The sequence below is a fragment of the Portunus trituberculatus genome, chromosome 19, assembly GCF_017591435.1.
Source record: "Portunus trituberculatus isolate SZX2019 chromosome 19, ASM1759143v1, whole genome shotgun sequence".
In the NCBI taxonomy this organism is placed as follows: domain Eukaryota; kingdom Metazoa; phylum Arthropoda; class Malacostraca; order Decapoda; family Portunidae; genus Portunus; species Portunus trituberculatus.
In genome coordinates this window covers 5,125,001-5,147,001 of record NC_059273.1, presented here as the reverse complement: position 1 = coordinate 5,147,001, position 22,001 = coordinate 5,125,001, and the positions used below count along the sequence as shown (strand labels likewise).

General features: G+C 41.0%; 1 protein-coding gene across 1 annotated transcript in view; it reads left to right on the top strand.

Moving 5' to 3' along the window:
• Nucleotides 1-22,001, top strand: part of LOC123506007 (titin homolog) — a 337,132-nt gene that overhangs the window by 11,432 nt on the left and 303,699 nt on the right. The window contains exons 2-17 of the mRNA XM_045257816.1: nt 8,985-9,128; nt 9,621-9,741; nt 10,221-10,359; nt 10,880-11,102; nt 11,836-11,969; nt 12,320-12,473; nt 12,843-12,970; nt 13,429-13,607; nt 13,969-14,048; nt 14,228-15,043; nt 16,436-16,561; nt 17,051-17,176; nt 17,855-17,977; nt 18,760-18,858; nt 20,014-20,061; nt 21,626-21,850. Of these exons, the coding sequence (XP_045113751.1) occupies nt 8,985-9,128; nt 9,621-9,741; nt 10,221-10,359; nt 10,880-11,102; nt 11,836-11,969; nt 12,320-12,473; nt 12,843-12,970; nt 13,429-13,607; nt 13,969-14,048; nt 14,228-15,043; nt 16,436-16,561; nt 17,051-17,176; nt 17,855-17,977; nt 18,760-18,858; nt 20,014-20,061; nt 21,626-21,850 (2,865 nt within the window). The remainder of the gene's footprint in view (nt 1-8,984; nt 9,129-9,620; nt 9,742-10,220; nt 10,360-10,879; nt 11,103-11,835; nt 11,970-12,319; nt 12,474-12,842; nt 12,971-13,428; nt 13,608-13,968; nt 14,049-14,227; nt 15,044-16,435; nt 16,562-17,050; nt 17,177-17,854; nt 17,978-18,759; nt 18,859-20,013; nt 20,062-21,625; nt 21,851-22,001) is intronic.

The window sequence follows — 22,001 nt, the reverse complement described above, 5'->3', positions numbered from 1 at the left end:
GTACTGAGGTGGGGTAAGATTTCACAGGTAAATATACTCTCTCTCTCTCTCTCTCTCTCTCTCTCTCTCTCTCTCTCTCTCTCTCTCTCTCTCTCTCTCTCTCTCTCTCTCTCTCTCTCTCTCTCTCTCTCTCTCTCTCTCTCTCTCTCTCTCTCTCCATGTCGAATCTTATAACTTAGTGTAGAGTGAGGTAGGAGAGATGGAGAAGGGAGGAGGGAGGAGGAAATATGAGCATTAAAGTGAGGTATGGGAGGTGAAGGAAAAATATAGCTGGCAAGAGGAAAAGGAGGAGGAGAAGGAGCAGCAGCAGGAAGAGGAGGAGGAGGAAGAAGAGGAGGAGGAGGAGGAGGAGCAGTAGGAGAGGGAAATCCGTGAAAATATGCATGAAATTAAAGGAGATTGCGCTAAATACAGACAGGAATGAGTGAAGGATGAGAGAGAGAGAGAGAGAGAGAGAGAGAGAGAGAGAGAGAGAGAGAGAGACAGTGGCGTTTAAAGGACGAGATGAATTTAAATGGAACGAAATGGAAAGATAAACGGGGAAATGTGGAATGAGGGGAAGAGAAAGAGAAAGAGAAATATATAGAGAAAGAAGTAGATAGAAAAAGTAAGAGGAAAGGGGAAGTAAATGGGGAGGAAAAGATGGATAGAGAGGAAAATAAAGAAAGAAGAAGGAAGAAGAAGGAAGAGGAAAAAAGGAAGAGGAAAAAAAGTACAATAATGCAAATAAACGAAATTAATGACGAATAATAAAGAAGAAATGAGAAGAAAAAGAGATAATAAAAGAAGGAAGTAAAGAGGAAAGATAAAGAGAGAGAGCAGAGGAAGTGGGATCATGTAAGCAATATATATTTTTTTCCTGTTTTTCACAATTCTTTCATGTTTATTTGCTTGCCAGACAGCTGAAGTATTTTTAGTTGAGTGTGCCATCCTTTGTTCACCTGATTTGCGTTACCTGAGCCGTGTGTGTGTGTGTGTGTGTGTGTGTGTGTGGAATGTGTTGACGTGTTTATGCCTGATTTATGTTGCAATAACACACACACACACACACACACACACACACACACACACACACACACACACACACACACACACACACACACACACACACTTGATCTAACTACCTGTTTCTCTCTTTTTCCCCTTGTTTGTTTTCTTTTTTTTCTCTTTCCACAAATACACATCAGAGGGGCTCGAGCGCTTACACACACACACACACACACACACACACACACACACACCTGGTAAGACTGACCTATATGTACACAAATGCCAAAACTGACTGACACTCCCAGGCTACTTGTGGGGAACAGCAAAAAAATGAGAGAGAGAGAGAGAGAGAGAGAGAGAGAGAGAGAGAGAGTTCACTTTTAGCATCTCGCCTCATTCTCTGACGCAACTCTCTCTCTCTCTCTCTCTCTCTCTCTCTCTCTCTCTCTCTCTCTCTCTCTCTCTCTCTCTCTCTCTCTCTCTCACACACACACCCAGCAAAGTACATTCCTCTTATCACTTCCCTCCCTTGCTTCCCTCGTAAACAGATCCTCTCTTAGCCTCTCTTTCTTCGCCCCACTCGTTCCTCCTTAACCTCTTCAGTACCATGACACGTTTTCATATTTATTCTGGTGATTTTATGTATCTTCAGAAACTTGTGTGGGGATTAAAATAGTGAAGACTCTGGCTGTTAATCTTCTGACCTCCATAGACCCTTCCTAATGTAAATAAAATCGTTTAATCATACCCAAAACTAATGGTAAAAATGCGTCCCAGTACTGAAGGGGTTAACAGCATAAGACTCCGTAACTATTCCGCACTTCACAACTCAGTTTGGCGGATGTAAAAAGAGATATACCAGCAACATAGAAAAAGGAAAAATAGAACATGAATAAATGAATTTGTTTTTCCGCTTAGGCCTATAGCGCCTGTAAATATACTTGAAGAGTATGTATAGGAAGCGCTGTTCAGCTTCCATCCATTAGTGGCCCAGGCAATTTTATTTATAGTGGTACCCATATTAAGGCCCATACCACCACCCAAGCGCATCTTAACCACCTAGAACCACTTAGAATCTGGATATCATGGTGACATGTAGGAAACTTTAAACCACTCGACAAATGGACAATGTTTCAAGGCGATACGTGGTAGGATTCGAACCCACTCGTGGACATCTGCCCGATCCCATGCTCACCACCTTATCCACCTACAAAAATGATAAAAGGTACAATCAAGTGAAATAAGAGAGATCTAAATCAATAGAAGTGAATGGATAGAATAAATAGATAAACAAATTGACTTTATAGAAAAATGGAAAGTCAACAAAACCCAAGAATCTCATCCAATGTTTTGTTTATTTATATATTTATTTATGTTGTTTTTAGCTTGCTATTTTTGTGTACGAGTAATATCACTACTATTTCAGAGTTTAAGGATTTCAGTAATGTTGTCATCCATAAATAATTTGGTCATCTAAGCATATTAGCAACACACACACACACACACACACACACACACACACACACACACACACACACACACACACACACACACACACACACACACACACACACACACACACACACACACACACACACACACACTTTCTCTCTCTCTCTCTCTCTCTCTCTCTCTCTCTCTCTCTCTCTCTCTCTCTCTCTCTCTCTCTCTCTCTCTCTCCCGGTCTTTTCAGTGGCCATATATATAAACTACTGGATTCTCAATGTTTTTTCATCCTGTTAACAATGTAGAAGCCTTATTGATATGACAACAGAACCGTAAAGACACCCTTAAAATCTGTATAACTTCAACTCGAGACAATTATTATTATTTTCAAGGAACACAGATGATTTGTTGGTTATGACTGTTGTCCTATTTATGATTCAGAAATTTGATTAATCTATTGCTCGAATAATAAAAAAAAAAAATAGATAAATAAAAAATCTGCGAAACTTCAATTGGAGACTTTTTTTAAATAATGAAAGTAGGGCAGAAGTGTTTCAAAATTATGGTCCTTATTCCTGCCCCAAAACCACGCCTTCTCTCACGTCAGCAGGCAGTCAGCGTGGTGCTTCTGACGTCAGTGGTCTTAGCGCTCACCAGAACATGCAAAACGATTAATTAACTGACATTCTCCTCGTGAAATCCTCCAAAAATATGCATGATCCTCTAAACATTCGCCAGTAGACTGTGTTTCAAGATTTTGTGGCATCTAATACACGCCATACTCACAATTCCCCTCCTTGCCTTTATCAAGTGTAGTTAACTCACTTCAATACTGGGACATACTTGAGATTTGGGTACAATTAGACCATTTTATTAACATTAGGAAGGGTCTATGGAAGTCAGAAGATTAAGGGCCAGAGTCATCACTGTTTTAATCCCCACATAAGTTTCTGAAGCTGTACAGAATCAGAATAGTAAGCACAATGACATGGTACTAAGGGATAAATTTATATGTATAACGAGAAAAATAATGAAATGAAGGTTGAAAAAGGAATAAAAAGTAACATGCATAGATATTTGACCTTGACTAGAAGAGAGTTTGTTTTGTAGCGTTTCTTGGAAGTTGGGTGGGAGGAGGAGGTGAAGGAGGAAGAGTAAGGGGAGGAAGAGGAGCAGGTGGGGGAAGAAGAGGTGGAGAAGAAAGGGTAGGAGGGAAAAGCATGAGGAGGGTTAGTGAATGAGGAACAAGAGAGAGATAGTAAAGGGAAAGGGAATGGAAGAAGGAAAGAAAGAAGGGAGAGAAAAGAGGAGAAGAGATAATGGAGAATTAATATACTGTTCAATTAAAGGAAGACAGAGAGAGAGAGAGAGAGAGAGAGAGAGAGAGTGTGTGTGTGTGTTTGGCGCACTTCATTGCAACCCACGTGCAAAGATCAAAGAGAAAAAAATCATAAATAAAAAAGAAAGAAAATAAATAGAGAGAGGCTAGCGAGTGTGTTATCTGGTTGATTTTATGGAACACTCTCTCTCTCTCTCTCTCTCTCTCTCTCTCTCTCTCTCTCTCTCTCTCTCTCCGTAACGTCACAGCTCCTCACGTCACAGTGCTTTGGTGGCTCAGTGCAAAAATAGACTTCCGTTTACAAGTTAGTCTAGATTCGAATCCCCTTTATTGTCATTCAAAGCATCTATATTTTGATACATAGAGTGTTGGACGTCAGACTACGATGCTACTTTGTTTTCACTAAGGGTTTTGATTGTATTCTTGGCTGCCTTGCTGTTTCCTTATTGCTGTCTCATTTGATTTAGGCTTCTTTTTTTCACTCCTTTTTCTTTCATTCCATATATACTGTGTGTGTGTGTGTGTGTGTGTGTGTGTGTGTGTGTGTGTGTGTGTGTGTGTGTGTGTGTGTCCTCGACTATTTCTTTCATCATCATCATAATCATCATCTCTCTCTCTCTCTCTCTCTCTCTCTCTCTCTCTCTCTCTCTCTCTCTCTCTCTCTCTCTCTCTCTCTCTCTCTCGCATCTAGAATATACGATAGAGGCCACGAGGAGAGCACATCAACTAAAGGAAAGACAACATAGATATAAAACAGACAGACGGGACCACACGGAGACTGTATATATCAATTACTACTACTACTACTACTACTACTACTACTACTACTACTACTACTACTACTACTACTACACACTAGGAAAAACAACACACTGACCTACTGTCACGCGGAAGTCTCTCTCTCTCTCTCTCTCTCTCTCTCTCTCTGACACTGAAAAATGAGGAGGGTTAACTCGAAATAAGAAATGAAGGAAAAACACGAAGTGAAAACAGCCTTGAATAATTATTAGCAGGTGCAATTTTAATATTAGCAAGAACCTGCTAAATGTGAGATGAGAGAGAGAGAGAGAGAGAGAGAGAGAGAGAGAGAGAGAGAGAGAGATATCTGAAGGTGTTGGTTACCCATTGTTATTTATCTCTATTAGAGTTATCTTTATCCCTGAGCAATCGCGCGGCTCTGTATTTAAACGTTGTAGCATAGTGCCAGGCCGACCTTGGCACCGCTGGCCCCGGGAAGCCCTCAACCCATCAGCCCTCCCAGCATGCCACCTGCTGTCCTGTCCCTCCCTTTTGCTTCTCCATCTCCCCTTCTTGCCCACCCTCTCTCCCACTTCCTTCTTCAGTAGTTTGTGTGAGGGAAGGGAAACAAATGAAAGGTTGAAGATTGATGCCCTCCCAGCCCACCACCTGCTGCCTTGCCCCTCCCTCTGCTTCTCTCTCTCCCATTCCTGCCCTCCCTGTCTCCCACTCCTCCTCCTTCAGTAGTTTGTGTGAGGGAAGAGAAACAAATGAAAGGTTGAAGATTGATGCCCTCCCAGACCACCACCTGCTGCCTTGTCTCTTCCTCTGCTTTTCTCTCTCCCTTTCCTTCTATGTCTTTCTCCCTCTCCTTCTTTCCCTCTCTTCGACTCTTCCCCCTTCAGTAGTTTGTGTGAAGGAAGGGAAACAAATGAAAGTTGAAGATTGATGCCCTCTCAGCCTACTACCTGCTGCCTTCTCTCTCTCTCTCTCTCTCTCTCTCTCTCTCTCTCTCTCTCTCTCTCTCTCTCTCTTCCTCCTTTAGTAGTTTGTGTGAGGGAAGGTGAAACGAATGAAAGATTGAAGATTGATGCTCTCCCAGCCCGCCACTTACTGCTCTGTCCCTCTCTCCCTCTGTCCTTCTCCCCCTCCTTCAGTAATTTACTATGGAAATAAAAAAGTGAAAGTTGTCCATGTATGGATCAAAGAAGCATCTGAAAGGTGTTTATATACGTCATAAGGTAATGTGTGTGCTCCTTTGTTTGCTGTTTGATGTTACTTATTCACACGTTCTGTTTATTTGTGCGTGAATTTGTGTGTGAGAGTTCTTGATTCAACCTTCGGATTTTGTTGATAGGGACGGATCAAAGGAGCATCTAATAGGAAGTGGGATAATGAAGTAGCTGTTCAATCACCCGTTATTTGTCATTCATCCACTTTAATTATATGCTTCGAGTGTATCCGAGGTCTCAGTTCATGTCAGCGAAGCACTCAAGCTGCCATTGGCGTTAAGAAAGGTCACTTTTTATCTTCTCTGATCTTCTCTGTTAATGATCTCGAGTTTCCTTCCACGAAGTCAGTGAAGCTCGATTTTTGTTATTCTTAACCGTTCGATACTGACACGCATTTTTACCTTGACTTTTGGGTATGATTAGAAGATTTTATTTGCATCAGGAAGGGTCTATGGAGGTCAAAATATTAGTGGTCAGAATCTTTACTATTCTAACCCCAACATATGTTTCTGAAGCTGTATGAAATCGCCAAAATAGTAACCAGAATGAATATGAAAACGCGTCCTGGTACTGAAGAAATTAAATGTTTTGTTCTCTTTTCTCCTGTACGTTGTTATTTACATCAGAATTGGAGAAAGTAATACCAGTAAATGCCACTTGGAGATACTGGAGTAGAGAAGAGAAGGGAGTCACTAACGGAAAGGCGTGAAGACGAAATTTAAAAGGAACATAAAAAGTCGATTGAGAAGAGGAATGTAAGGAAGGGATAAAAGTGGAAAAGGGAATGGGGTTAGGAGGACATGAAGAGTAAGAGAAGAGAAAAAAATTATGAAGGTTAAGGACACGTTCAAGGTTCTCACTAACTTCCTTCCTCTCATCCTCTTTCTTTCTCCTGTCTTCTCCCCGCCCTCCCCACCCAAGCCATCCCATCCTCTCCACTGTCCCTTCCTTCTTTAATTCTTCCCCTTGCTCTTTGCTCTTCTCGCTAAAAAAAAAAAAAACAGGGATGATAGAGGAACTTGTCAGTGCCGTAAACACACACACACACACACACACACACACACACACACACACACACACACACACACACACACACACACACTGTCTCGCTTCGTTAGTTGGAATGCTTACATGTTTCTCTCTCTCTCTCTCTCTCTCTCTCTCTCTCTCTCTCTCTCTCTCTCTCTCTCTCTCTCTCTCTCTCTCTCTTCTGTGTCAACATTCTATTTATACACAGCATGTTTGTGCATCTGCTTCGTACTTATCCTTGTTTTTTATATTTCTTTTCTTTTCTTTTTAACTTTATTTAAGTTCAAGATTCTTAAACAGACTTTCTTTCCGTTTGCCTAACAACGTCATGCTTTTTATATACACGTTTACTCTTACATTTTCATTCTTATTCTTGTATTTCTTGATTTGTTCCCTTTTGAGCTCTGTTTGATGATGTTGCCTCCTTATCACCCATGTAAATATAATGATATGAAATCTGAACCCGTTACTTCTTGTTACTATCCTGATTACTAACTCTAAGGATCTTTTGTTCACATCTTCACGAGTAGATCCCTCTTGCTACTTCAAGCCCCCCAGGATGTCTGATGTGCTTTTGTTGGTTTATATAAACGTATTTTCTGGCGTTACGCCCCACAGAGCGCCCCCAACGTCAGTCCTCGTCCTGCAGCCCCGCGACCACTCAGTCATCAGTCAAGGACGCGCCAGCGAAGGGAAAACGGAAGAGAAAACTGAAGTTCCGCCGGAAGAACAAGGGTTGTTGTCGCGTCAGTTAGGCATCATGCAGAGACCGTCACCTCTTAGTAGCCAGTAGTGGTTTGGTTTGGAAAGATAGAGGAAGTAGTAACATTGGGAGAAAACAGTGGATTACTAAGCTTTTCAGTTGGTATCATATGCGGTAACGTTTTGATAAATCTTACTATTGGCAACCAACTGTGGTGACAAGGTCATTATAATCTATCAATCAGCGAGGACTTTAATTATCTTCTTCTTTTAAATTGAACAAAAGGAAGATCTATAATTTTAATTTGATTCAGAGTAATGTCTTATGAAATATTTTGCTGGTTTCCGTAACAGTAGTTGATATATTCGGTAGCAGCGTCGCGATTGAGTCTCTTAGGAGAAGACTGGATAATGAAAAACATGTGTAGAGGCTGTGATATAACTGCGTGGCTTACCCACTTCACCCTACTTCATCCAATATCTGCTTCGTGGCGTCTTTTCTCTATTGCCTCCTTGCGGTCTATCTCTTCGTTAGCGCCTTGTAGTGTGGCGGCTCCTTATCTTGTATCGTTTAATACCTTGCGACTTCCACGTTTTCGTGCTTGGTATGCTGCTCTCGCCTCCTCCTGCGATCCAGTCCTCTGTTGTGGAGGTTCTTCGTTTCCTGCATACGTTCTGCTTCCCCAGTCGCGTCACGGTTTTGTCCAACCTTCATATTTCAGCTTAATCTCTTCTGAACCCTGCCTGTTGATGGCCGCCTGGCAAGGTGGCTATTCTGTTCCACGCTATCATTCTTTGTACCGTACTTGGTATAACAATTGTACATAAATAAATAGCAAATGAAGACTGGTTTTACTCAAACCTTAACAAAACTCAGCATCAACAGAAATGTGCATGAATCTGATGGTTGTCTTATTTCGCGATCCTTCTGATCGCGAGAGGAAGATAGTTTTAAAAAAGTTTGTACATACATTTTGTTTTGTGTTTGCCTTTTTTAAGAAAGCAACAGGAAACCGTATCAGGATCGTCATTAACGTGTTTTCTTCATTAATAGAATCAGAAAACAATAATCATTAAGGTATTCGATGCTTTCTTAGCATTCCATGATCCTATTCTCCATCCATAACAGATAGTATAAGTATGCATGATAATCATAACATCTATTAGGGTATTTGGTGTTTTAAATTTCTACTCTTTTTCACCCATACAAAATTATATTATATTTTGCTTGACTTTAAATGTTCAGGCACAAGGAAATAATCCCCACGAACACGTCATTTTTAGTATTTTGCTTCAGAAATAAATAAATCAAACATCAGGTTATTTCAAACAAAACGTCTTCTGTTCACAAGTTTTCTCTAATAATCTCTAAAATTTCAAACATTTAGCTCCTATAAAACCTGACAACACATTGTTCATCTCCTTTCTATGCAAACCTCGTAATTCATCAAGACATTAATCTCCTAAGATCTCATAGTACAGTGTTCCTCTTCTTGTCTCTCGCACAGACCGGCCAAGCCCCCCGGGACAGCCTGAAGCAGTGGACAGGGAGGGAAGTGTCCTCAGCAGATTGGCGTATGTCAAGGTGGAGAACGATGCCCTGTTACTTCGCTGGGACGCTCCTGTTACCGACGGAGGCTCCCCTATCACCGGTGTGTGTGTGTGTGTGTGTGTGTGTGTGTGTGTGTGTGTGTGTGTGTGTGATGGGAAGGTTTTGCGTTGTGCCTTGCTGTTGACTTGGAATAGCTCTTGTTTCTGACGTCAGTGTGTCTGTGTGAGGAGAGGAGAAGGTGAGGAAAAAAAAAGAGAAGAAATAAAAACAGAATGAATGTGTGTTGGTAGTGTTTCGTTTGTGTCGCTGACGTTACTGAGAGAGAGAGAGAGAGAGAGAGAGAGAGAGAGAGAGAGAGAGAGAGAGAGAGAGAGAGAGAGAGATTCATAGTACTGTAGGTAGATAAGTATAAACGTGAATGAATCTATAAGAAATATCCCAATTCTCGCTACTTTTTGTTCACACCATATTTATAAACCTTGTCTCAGTCTTACCTTTATTAACGACGTGTACTTCTTCCCTGTGTGTGTGTGTGTGTGTGTGTGTGTGTGTGTGTGTGTGTGTGTGTGTGTGTGTGTGTGTGTGTGTGCAGGCTATATCATCGAGCGGTGCGAGGGCGAGGGCAACGTGTGGATGCGGGTCAACCTGGTAGCGATCAGGGACACAGAGTATGCGGTGGCCAACATGGTGGGCGGCAAGGAGTACCGCTTCAGGTAGGTACTCACCACTCACTCGGTTGCCTTTCTTCTGCTGCTCTTACTTCTCTCCTTATTGTTGTCGTTGTTGTTTTCTTTTCCTACTCATCTTCGTTCTCGTCCTTTTCTCCTATTTCTCTTTCTCCTCATATTCGTAAATACTTTGAGGATTTTATAAATTCCTGTAGCCCTTTACATTTTCTTTACTCTCTCCTCTTTTTCTCCTCTTCCCCATATGCATTACAACGATCAGTATTAAATTATTTCTCCTTGCCATATTTTTTTACCTCTTTTTTTTTCCTCCTCCTCCTTCTGACACACGTCACTCAGCAATCATCAGTCACAGATACCAGACGGAAATATATTTACTATTTTTCCCCCCGAGGCACCTTCCTTCCTCTAATACTGTACCTTTATTTTCTCTGCACTCTTATCAAGCAACATTACCTTCTATTCCGTATCACCTTACAACAGTCTACACTCCCGGACCTTTACAGAGTGACAGCTGAGAACGCCGTGGGGTCCTCTGATCCATCGCCGCCCTCCGAACCAGTCAGCGTCTCCACGGACCAGGAGGCCACGGAGCCACACTTCCTCAGGGAACTCCGCGATGCTGTTGCCGTGGAGGGCCAGAAGGTGCGACTCGACCTACATAACGTTGCACTTATCTACGTGGTATCTGCGTAGATGGGAGTGGAGAAAAAGAAAAAAAATAGAAAATCGATTTATAACAGGATCGTTTATTTTTGTATTTGGAAAGTGGGATTTTTATATTTGCACAGCATACAAGTTTATGAACCAAATATTTTCGTGGTATTTACTGAGGATATTATTAGTATTAGCGTATCAAGCTATAAAATTTTCGTTCTTTATAATTGCGAATAATTAGGATTACTAAAAGCTGATTTTATGTATAGGAACCTTTAAAACTCTCGGGGAACATAAAGCCACATTTCATCACTTAGAGACTATAACAACACGTAAAAATGCTAAGGATTACTAGATTACCACAAACCGTTATAAAGAGTTGAAAAAAATTATCTGATGGACTGAAAAACTAATGTTTTGGAAACCAGACAATGATAATTTCCATACTCTTCTTATTTTAGTAGTTATTTCTTACTTGGTGATGGCGTAACTCTTCTCACTCACGCAGGTTGAGTTTTCATGTGACATCATTGGGACTCCGCGGCCAGACATCACATGGTTTAAGGACGGCTTTGAGGTTTACGATACCCGCCGCTTTGTGTTCCTGGTGGAGGGGGACCGCTACATCTTGGTGCTGAAGGAGGCCAAGTTAACTGATGAGGGAGACATCAGAGTGAGGGCCACAAACCGCGTGGGTGCTGCCTCTTCTCAAGCCACTTTCACTGTGCAAGGTAAGTCTGTCTGTAAATACATAAATTGGTAACATTTTAATTATTTGAAACATTTATCACTAGTATTTGTAAATTATTGATATAGTGCAGGGTTTTCAACATGTATACTAGTCAGTCCTGAACCAAACCATTTAAACTTTCAAGCCAAAGGTATTGAAAGACACATAGAAAAATGGCTTATTGGCCAAAGATTTCAATATACGTAGCACAATATCACAAACATTAATTTTTACTTCACATATTATTCAGTATGAGATATACAATATGCTACTCCATTTTTATGTCACAGTGGTGGTGTCCTGCAGGTGTCATTATTATTACATTTGGAACTGAGAATGATAACCTATTCAGACTTCCAGTCTTTCTTTACATTTCAGGAGGCTCAATCATTTTTGCTTCTTTGTGATGAATGTATAATGTTCTAAGAATTATTTTGAGGTGTAGTAGTATGTGGTGACTGCCTTTATCTGTCTGACTCACACTTGTCAGGAAACCTGACAAGTTTACTGACAAGTTTATATTCACAATATTGTGATATTCCATCCCACTATCTCACACTATTTGTAACCTGTATCCTTGTTTAGATGTAATGTTAAGAAATGACTGCAAATCTATAACTTTCCATCACACACTACAGTAACTTACCTCTTCATTTAACTGTAATGATGTACAGTGAGTGCATTTCTCTGTCTCATCACTTCATATTGTAATAACAAGTCTCCTCATTTTGCAGCCCCACCCAAGATCAAACTTCCAGCCCAGTACGAACAAGGACTTATCTTCGACACAGACGAACTTATCCGACTTCGTGTGCCATACACAGGACGACCTCAGCCACATGCTTCCTGGACCCACAATGGCAAACAGGTGCCTAATGTGTTGGTGCATGACGTAGTGATTCTTGCTTGGCATCAGTCTTGTTAAGTTTGGGAAATTCTTTTTTCATGTCCTTTATTTATACCTTTAACTCTTTCACTGCTAGACGTTTTTATCTTAATCACTTGCAACTTTTTAAACACTTAATTTTTTGTATTATGATCCATTGATTATTTATGTAATCAAGAAAACAGTAAAGAAGCTTCCTGTTTGTACTTCAGTATTCATTTAAGAATATTTTTCCAGTGCTGTCAATATTAAAGCACGACTTTACTAGTAAAAGACTTAATAAAAAAACAATCCCACTTACACTAGAAATAAGTCCTTCCTTTGTGCTACAGATTGAGGGTGATGAGAGGCACACTGTGGATGTATCAGACAAGTATGTAACCCTGAAGATTGCAGGTGCCAGCAGGACAGACAAGGGCCTCTACACTCTCAAACTATCCAACCAGCAAGGCAAAGATGATGCCTCTTTCTTTGTTACAGTCACAGGTGAGCAGAGACAGTGATGGTGGTAATAGTATTGGACCATAATTCAAAATACTTCTGCCTACAACTATACTGTACATTCAAAAGCTGCTAGTTTAAGTGATACAGGTTTTAAAGGGTGTTCTAATGATAGGCAAGACAATATTCCTACATTACTACTAACCAGACATATATATTAAGAACCCAGCTAAATTCCTCTGTGAACCTTGGAAACAGCCATGATATGAGAGCAAAGCGTTTCAGAGTATGGTTCATCGTCCCATCCTGATACTGTATTTCCTTTGCTGTGTGACTTAAGAATGAACACAAACTTTCATCTACAAGTTCATAGGTAAAGACTATATAAATCAAATAACTGTCTCTTCTCCCCAGATCGACCAGATCCCCCAAGTGCCCCAACAATCACTGATGTGTCTGGCACGGCCCTCACCCTGCGCTGGGACCCGCCACGCGATGATGGCGGCTGCAGAATCTCAAACTACATTGTGGAGTACTTCAGAGTGAGTCTGGTTCTAAAGAAGGAAAGAGAAAAAAATATTGATCTTTATACATTTTAAACTGGGAATGTTTATTTCAAAATGCTTTGTACTTCAGATCAGGTACTCTGCTTTGCAGAAATAGAAAAAGACTAATAAGTCTTAAGTTATTCAAGTTAAATCTAGGAATGTTCCTCTTCTTAAATAGATAAGCAAAGCTGAGTAATTCTAACATTACCTGAAAATTACAATAACATAAGTAAACAATAAATAAAACTGATTACATTACCAACATTCTTCATGAAAAGATTATTGTATACTATTCCTATAAGTTAAATCTTGAAATATTACTCACACCAAAAACAGAAATTTAAAGTTAATTGATTGCAAAGTTAGTTTAAAATCACAATAGCTTAAGAGAAATAGTCAGCGAACCAGACTATGTAGGTTTCTCTTTCACTACCTCCTTGTCACGTCCCCAGGTGGGGTGGGATGTGTGGCTGAAGGCTGCCTCTTCTCGGATCACCTGGATGCAGCTCACAGACCTCATCGTGGGGTCGGAGTACCGCTTCCGCATCAAGGCTGAGAATGCATATGGAATCTCTGAGGCTGGTGGAGAGTCTCAGCAAGTCCTCATTGAAGAAGCCAAGAGCACTGAGGGGTATAGTAACCTTTTGCATTGTATGTTAGTTGTAGTGATAGTGGAGAGTGTTTGGATAAATTAGTTAACTTTATTTTGTTGTGTATAAATATTATGTAGATCAATAGTAAGCTTAGTGATATAAGATTAATCTGGAACTATACTAATAGGTATAATAGTGTTTAGTGGGTAGGAAAGATAACTTGACTGTATTGTAATTTATTATTATTTAGATTAGAGTTTATTGTTGTATGGTTAAACAAAAGTGAAGGTTTAGTTATGCTTGTGTTGTTTAGAGATCTGCTGATTTAGTCGTGAACCTGGAGGCAGTACCTTGTTTCTGTTATGATGTCTTTTTTTGACACACATCATCTCCTTACAGGTCATTTGAATCTGAGACCTTCAAATCATTAGCTGCTGCCAGCTCCTCAGTGCAAAAGGAAAGCATCACACTCCTCCAAGGTACAGTAAGAATGTTATGTTATTTTCCGAATATATATAATGATGCTTAAGAAAATAAATTCATCTATTTAATATATCATGATAAGGTGTGTTGTTGAAATATATCTGTAGCAGATGTGGATATCAGTTTCTGTGTTAATACATGAACAATATTAAACTTAGATTATCAACCCTTTCAGGCTCAGGTGAGAGCTACTCTTTTGATATGGGTGGTTCTGGTGAGAGCTCTGCCATGGGTTCCTTTGATGCTGGTGAGGGTCCTATGACCAGCCGAGCAAGATTTCTCAGTCATGGCATCTCAGATGAGCACCCACCTTCTTTGGCCAGCTCAGAGGATCAAGAGCAGCCTGTCTCTGTTAGAAAACAACCTACATTTGAAAGTGAAGCCCGTCGAGGACCTTTCCTGGAGGCTGCATCATCAGAAGAAAGAGCAAGGTCTTTTGAAACTTCCTCAGATGAGAGAGGAAGATCCTTTGATATTGAGTCTTCAGTGGAGAGAGGACAGTCCTTTGATATTGAGTCCTCAGTGGATAGAGGACAGTCTTTTGATTTAGAGTCCTCAGTTGAAAGAGGACAGTCCTTCGAGATTGGCTCCTCATTTGAGAAAGGAGCAGCGTATGATGTGCAATCCTCACTGGACCGTGGCCCGTCTTTCGACTCCGAAATTATACGAAATAAGCCGGACACCTTCCAGTGGGGCATTGCTGACGAACCATCTCAGAGTGATTCTCTGGGAAGGGAAGTATCCATTGAAATCACAGGCTCAGATGGTTTGCCTGTGGAACGAGGTAGCTCCTACGAGGATGAGCATCTCCTTAAAACAGCAGAATACCTGGCAGGACCTGCGGGAGGGTCCCTTGACCTAGGTAGCTCTGCTGGGGAGTCCATGGACCTCGGAGGCTCCTTTGAAAGTATGGAGCTTCCGAAGGCCCCTCCTCGCTCTCCTCGCAGGAGCTCACCTCGCTCACCTGCCGAGCAACCCTCGCCCGCCCCAGGTATGTAGTTTGACCATTCTTCATTTTTGTCCTAACTATGTATTCTGATAATATCAGAGTACATGATAGTATAATTACTTCAAAGGTTTTGTAATTTCTGTGCTGGTGTCTTTGTTGTTGTCTGTGTTATGTGTTTATGCAATAATACCATGTGGAGAGTTTATATTAACATATGTCTGAGTGATATAACAGAGGCTACACAAGTGATGACACAAGAGTACTCAGGATGGTCCTTGTGGCCATAACCAGATACCTCAGCATGCATCTCATCTATGCTGGGAGCCAGGACCTCAGGAGACAGGTCCTTGTTCCCCTCATGGAGAAGTTAGTGCCTGTGATGATTGCCCTTCCCTATATCAAGCTGTCATCCGCATGCATGAAGATTTTCCATTCCACACCCCCCTTCATTTTCTCTCAGCTTCAATTAGGGGGTTGCCACAGTGCATCTCCAACATATCTTTACCTTAGCTTGTCTTTTATTGCACAGACCATTTGCATGTGTTCCTTCAGTGTATCTAGAAACTTTATAGTTTGTCTTCCTCAGACCTGGTGGATCTATCTCCAGCATTTCCCTTGTCATCTATTCCTCATTTTTTCTCTACACATAGTCAAACCACTTCACTCATACCATTGTAGATTTGTCCCAAAATAAATCTATAGAGGTGAGAATAAAGTGGTTTGGTCATGTGCATTCTTGATACACTTTATTTCCTTTATACATGTACAATATATATTGTTGCGAAGTGTTATCACATTCCAGTGTCTCGCAAATGTGTGAGGATCCGGCCATGGCTTCTACAGTACTTGTCAAACACTCTCATCACCTGCTAAGCTTCATCTGCTGCTATGCCTCAGTAGTTTGTGTTCAATGTGCTGCAGAACAAAACTGTTAATTGGTATATGTAAATGTCCTCGTTGTGCTTTACTGGCTTGTCTGGCTCACAGAAGGTAGTGTTGTCGTGCAGCTTTTGCCTTTGTCATGATGCCGTTCGTGTTTAGGTTTAACATCAAAGTAAATGTGAGAAACATAAGCTTGCTTAACCTCATGTCGGCTTTGTCTGTAATGCTGTTTAGCTTTTTGTAATTCAATGGCGTGTATGCAATTTTAGGTGCTCTGTTAGTATGTTGAACTCAGTCTTTTGCAGAATTCATGTTGAGTTTTTACTACAACTGCAGTGTAATATGATAGTACAGAAAATTTGAGGCAAATTAGTTATTAAAGAATAGGACGTGTTTTCCTAATAATTTGGTGGATGAGTAATATTTTTATTATCATCATGAACAATACATACATATGTCCTTTTCATTACATGGATTTGACTTCAATATATACACAAATTAATTCTCTCTCTCTCTCTCTCTCTCTCTCTCTCTCTCTATTATGGGGGACAGTCAAGGGGCCTCCACCTCTCCCACCAGCAGGAGGGGACTTGGATCATGGCTTACCCCCTGCCCCGCCCCCCAGGTCCCGCCCCACAGAGTCTCGCCCTTCCACTGCCCCTGAGGTCCCCCTGCTGGGTATGTGACACTGCAGGGGAGCATAGATGTCATGATGCATTTCTAAACCCTCACCCTTCTCATTCTTCTCCTCTTGCCTTGGTTTTTTTTTTTTTTTTTTTTTTGTTCTCATTCCTCCATCCTTACTTTAACAGGATGATTTTGTTATTTTCCCTTGATATAATTTTGTATTTCACTCATTCTCGTGTGTGTGTGTGTGTGTGTGTGTGTGTGTCAGACATATTGAATTCCCAAATATCCCATCTTATTACCCACTAAATGTTACTTTTAAATCATACTTTGTCAAATGTAAATGATATGAATACAATTGACGAGAATGAGCCAAAAATAACATTGTGAAGTGAACGACAACAGTACCTCAGCATGACAGGAATGGACGTGTGCGTATGTGAGTATGTAGTACTACTACGTTTCTACGCATGTGTCACCGTGTCAGCCTCCCAAGATGACTCCTGCATGAGCCCTTCCATCCCCCTCTCCCTCCTACAGGCAGGGAAGTAGGTGCCCCTCCCCGCATCACACTAGGGGAGGAAGGAGAAATGGTCCCCACCCCACCCCCAAGGAGTTATCGCTCGGGATCCAGAGCTTCCACGGGCACTGACTCCTCTCTTCTTGGTATGCCTTGCATGTGTCTTCCTTTCTCAGTGCCTCCTTATGATGTTCATTAGCTCTGTTGCCTGCTACAGTATACCTCCAGTATTATCATGACCACCATTGCCTTTTTGATCACTCCTTTCTTAACTTCTCTTTTCTTATATATGAATCAATCCCCAACTGTATTTTTCTAAGCCAGTAATGAATTGTACTATTCAGAGTGACCTCGTGGTTCTTGATATCGCCAGGAACAGATCGCAGCATTTCCTATCATTCTTGGGGTCATTATGGTAAACAACATCTTTTATTTATCACTATCACTACCTTTATCGCCATTTATTTCTCAATATAATCTCTATTCGACCCATGTACATAATTTGTAGGATAATATATAGGGTCTATTAAGGAGAGAAAATATTATGTTATGATGTTATAATAATTGGAAATTATATTCTCAATGGTTAAACTCTATCCCCCACATTTCCAGATTAAATTATGTAGCTATTCAGCTTTCCTTTGGTTTCCTTTTGTTAATTTTATTTATGTAGTTTAGTTTTATCACTACTTGCCTTTATAAATATTACGACAACCTTTCTCAATCATCATTCATTATCATTGCTTCATGTTTGATCGAGTACGTGTTTCCTCACTAAATAATTATTTTTCGTCTCTTTGTTGGTGCCTCTCCCCTCCCTTTAGGTGACGCACCGCCCTACCACGTGTTGGGGGCAGAAGGTGGCTGTGAGTTGGCACCCACACCGCCACCACGAAGTCGTCGATCGGGATCTAGGGCGTCTACAGTGTCAGAACTGTCTGCCCTAGGTAAGAATATGCCACAATCTACTGTTCACCTCGCCTAGGACTATTCTTAACACATCTACACCGCGCTACACTCAAAGAGCTTTAGCTGAAGTTAGACATGTTTTTAAGAACTTTTTTTTTATGCCTTTACTGTTAGATTAACAAGCTGTTTTCATTATTAACAAGAAAAACACTCGAGAGCCATGTTTATCGTATCTAACTGAAAATCGTTATGGTGAGACAACAAAGCATTTCAGAATACAGGCTATAGACTCCGCGTCACTGCTGCCCACATGTTCAACAAACCTATCCACCTCTCTAAAACATCTCCCCCTCCATTATGGTCTTTTTGTGTATTAGAGGCAAAGGGGCAGAGTTCCCTTTCTTCCCTAGGGACAAACAATCCACAAACAGTTTCCTCTAGAGTCTAGACTGCATTTGGCTTGTCAGACTCCCAGCTTCCTGACTCCCATTTCTCAAACTAAATATTTGTGAGCTCTGAAAAGACAAGAAGGGTTGAGTCATTTTCTGCGTATGTAGCCTCCTGTTGTCTTCTTGCTTGGTGACTGTATGCGGTGGTGAATATGTATGAATGTGTGTATGCATATTTGTGTCATTTCACTAAATTAACTTCTATTCTATATGTATGTATTTTTTTATGCCTTCCTCTCTTCATTACCCTTTCTCCCTTTTCTTTCTTCCCTTACCTCTCTCCATCCTTTCGTGCATGTTTTATTCTCTGCTCTTCCATCTCCATTGCTGATCCTATCATCCCTTTTACGATTATCTTTCTCGTGCCTCAGAAGTGGAAGGTGGGTGTGAGCTGGCACCCACCCCACCCCCAAGGTCCCGCCGCCCAGGGTCGCGCTCCTCCATCACTTCAGAATCGTCAGCAGCCCTGGGTACGTAATAACTAATGACTTCATCCAACCAGGCTCTTCTTCATTCATTCCTCTTTTCTTTATCATCCTCTATCCTTCATCTTCTGTCCTTTCGCCTTTCCATGTTATACTTTTCTTTTGTTTCCTTGAACCTTCCGAGATTTATCCTCATCCTTTTTTCAGTCAACATTTATCGTCCTTCTTCCCTTGTCATCTATCGATCTTCTTCCATCCTCTTCTCTTTCACCCTCTTCATTTAGTTCATCTTCTCTCCCAACTAGCATGTTCCTAAACTTTACCATTCTTTTTCTCTCACAATTCATTCTGTCTTGCATATTTTCCCTCAGCCTCACTCTTCCTTCTCCCTTGGAACTTTGGAAGCATCATCTTCAGTTAATTCAAATCTCTCCCTCCAGTTTTATTATCAGAAAGCAATATTTTAGATTACTTGGGAATGTCTTTTCAGTCGACTGTTATTAATGTTATTTTTCAGATATGTTTAGTAGATACATTTCTGTAGTCATGCTCGTTTTACCATTTTTTTTTTTTTTTTTTCAGTAAGAATTCCATAGATATCTCTTGTTACTTTTATCTTAGCTATTAGTTTCTCTTGTTTGTTTATTTGCTTTTAGGATGATTTGTCTTATTTTTTTTTTTTTTTTTACATTTTACTAGGTCTTCGAAATGTCTATATTTTCTTTGAGTCCTTCCCATTTTTTTTCCTTTAGACCGAAAAAAAAGTAGATCACACAAATTATGGACTACTTTACGGTTACTAGTGACTCATTATTGCATGAGTGGTAACAATAGCAAACGTAATGATGAATGCCCTGATGTCCTGTTAATCACTTCACAGACGCACTATTCTCACGTCTTTGATCACGACCCTCACACAAAGGTCAACCGTATAGTATATCACGGTCAGTAGTCAATACCACTCTTATCTCTTCTGTATTTAGCATTTTGTCGATCCTAAGACCTCTGACCTACTGAGAATCATAAATATCTGCTTTTGTGCTTTACGGTTGGTACACCAGAGGACATCATTGTGACAACATTAAACACGCTGGAAGTAAGTGTAGATGACTCGTCTTATCACGACTGCTTCAAGTATAGGAAGTTCTGGAGACAGCTCAGGGCAAAGGTTCGAGGGTGACGCTCTTACTTTGTCTTTAGGGTGGAGCCCAACGCCCGCCCGAAGGAAGAAGCGACGCAAGACTGAAGGTAACAGCTGTGTGTCCCTTCCTCCTCCTCTTCCTCCTCCTCCTCATCATGTTTCCTGTATATTTTCCTTTGCTTCATGTCCTTCTTCCTCCTCCAGCTTTTTCTGGTACATGTTTCCTTGTATTTTCTTTGTTCCTTATCCCGTCCTCCTGCTGCTCCTTGTATTCGTTTTGCTTCCTACTTTTCATCCTTATCCTCTTGTTTTATATTTATCTTTTTTTCCTTTTCCTATCTTTTCGTTCTAAAACCTCATTTATGTCTTCTATCACATCAGTCTGCTACTTTTCCCCTTTCTCGATCTGTCCGGTTTCCTCGTGTTCTTTTTTGCAAATGGTCAGCTGTTTTGGTGTTTTGTAAGTTTCATTCCATTATAGTTCCCGCCCCTCCCCCGTGTTCCTCCCCACCTCTCCTGTTATGATGCGAGTTAATGTTATTTATTTTTTGCCCTTCAACCCACATCCCTTACCCTCCCCTCAGTATTTTTTTTTTTTTTTTTGTTTAACCTTTATGCACCTTGCTTTCTTTTTTCTTTTCTTTTTTTTTTTTTACTGATTTTTACGCTAAAAAATTCTTGACATACATCTCTCTCTCTCTCTCTCTCTCTCTCTCTCTCTCTCTCTCTCTCTCTCTCTCTCTCTCTCTCTCTCTCTCTCTCTCTCTCTCTCTCTCTCTCTCTCTCTCTCTCTCTCTCTCTCTCTCTCTCTCTCTCTCTAAGAACACACCAGCAGGACACGCCACGTCGCTCCCAACAAAATGACCACATGTTACTGATTATTGCTGTGTTTCGCGCCAAGAACTCTGTGTTAAGGCACTTTGGTCACTAATGGCTTTGCTGTTTACTACTAAGCTTTCTAATTACTACTTTCTTGGTGTTAATTATAAGATTCATTTGATGTATAATTTCCTCTGTCTCCCAAATCATAGTACCGCTTTGAAATCTTATCTTGTTTTGAAGTGCACTGTGCTAAGAGTATCCAGGAATTTTTTTACTCTGACTACTGTAGCCCCTCATATTAGCACAGTGAAATAGTGTATGTTACTGGTATGCTTTCGAAATACAATGTCTTATCCATTACTTAAAACCTTTAGTGTCTGTACTTTTAATTTCGCTCTGTAAAATTTTCATAAGTTATTGAAATGAAGTGACTGAGGTCATACTTCCGTTTACTAGTAGACAGAGGGTTGATACGACAAGAACTGGTCATCGACTCGCTTGGGTAACAACTCGGGCTCTCAAGAAACTTTGATTGCTACAGCTTCCCCTATTAGCATCATTATGTGGTCTATGTAGTGCAAATTTTGGATGTAATCTCGAAACAATGAGTATTTAAATGTTTCAAGTTTATTTGTGTACTTACCATTGACCTCACCCTGTGGAGTCTAGATTTACAGAAAATAGCACCAATTGTCACACTGCTTGCAGCAATTAATACACGAACAACTCGTCACCTCACTTGAGTACCACCACAAGCACTCGAGAAGCATCACACTGGAACACCACCGGAGAATCACACCAAACATCATGACTAAACTCAATTCCTCTCTTGTCTTTCCCATTACCCAGCTGACGCAGAGATGGCAGAAGGCGCTGAGTCACCGGTAGTGCCTCCTCGCATCCACCGCCGAGGGTCACGCGCCTCCCAGATCTCCCAGGCGTCCACGGTGACCTCCGAGACCCAGTTTGAACCGGAATCCTTCGCCCGAGACACCCCACCGCCTTCAGACGTTGCCGACATCGCGAAAGCCCAGGCAGCCCCACTTAGCACACCCTCGTCTGAAATGTTGGATGGTGAGTACTCGCTAGTGTGATTAATGTACCTGTTCCTCCTCGTCCTCCTCCTCCTCCGCCTCCTTTCCTTCTTTTCCTCCTCCTCCTCCTCTTTTTGATCTTGTTCTTTTCTTGTTTTTTTTTTCTTATCTTATCTTGTTCTTCTTTGTGT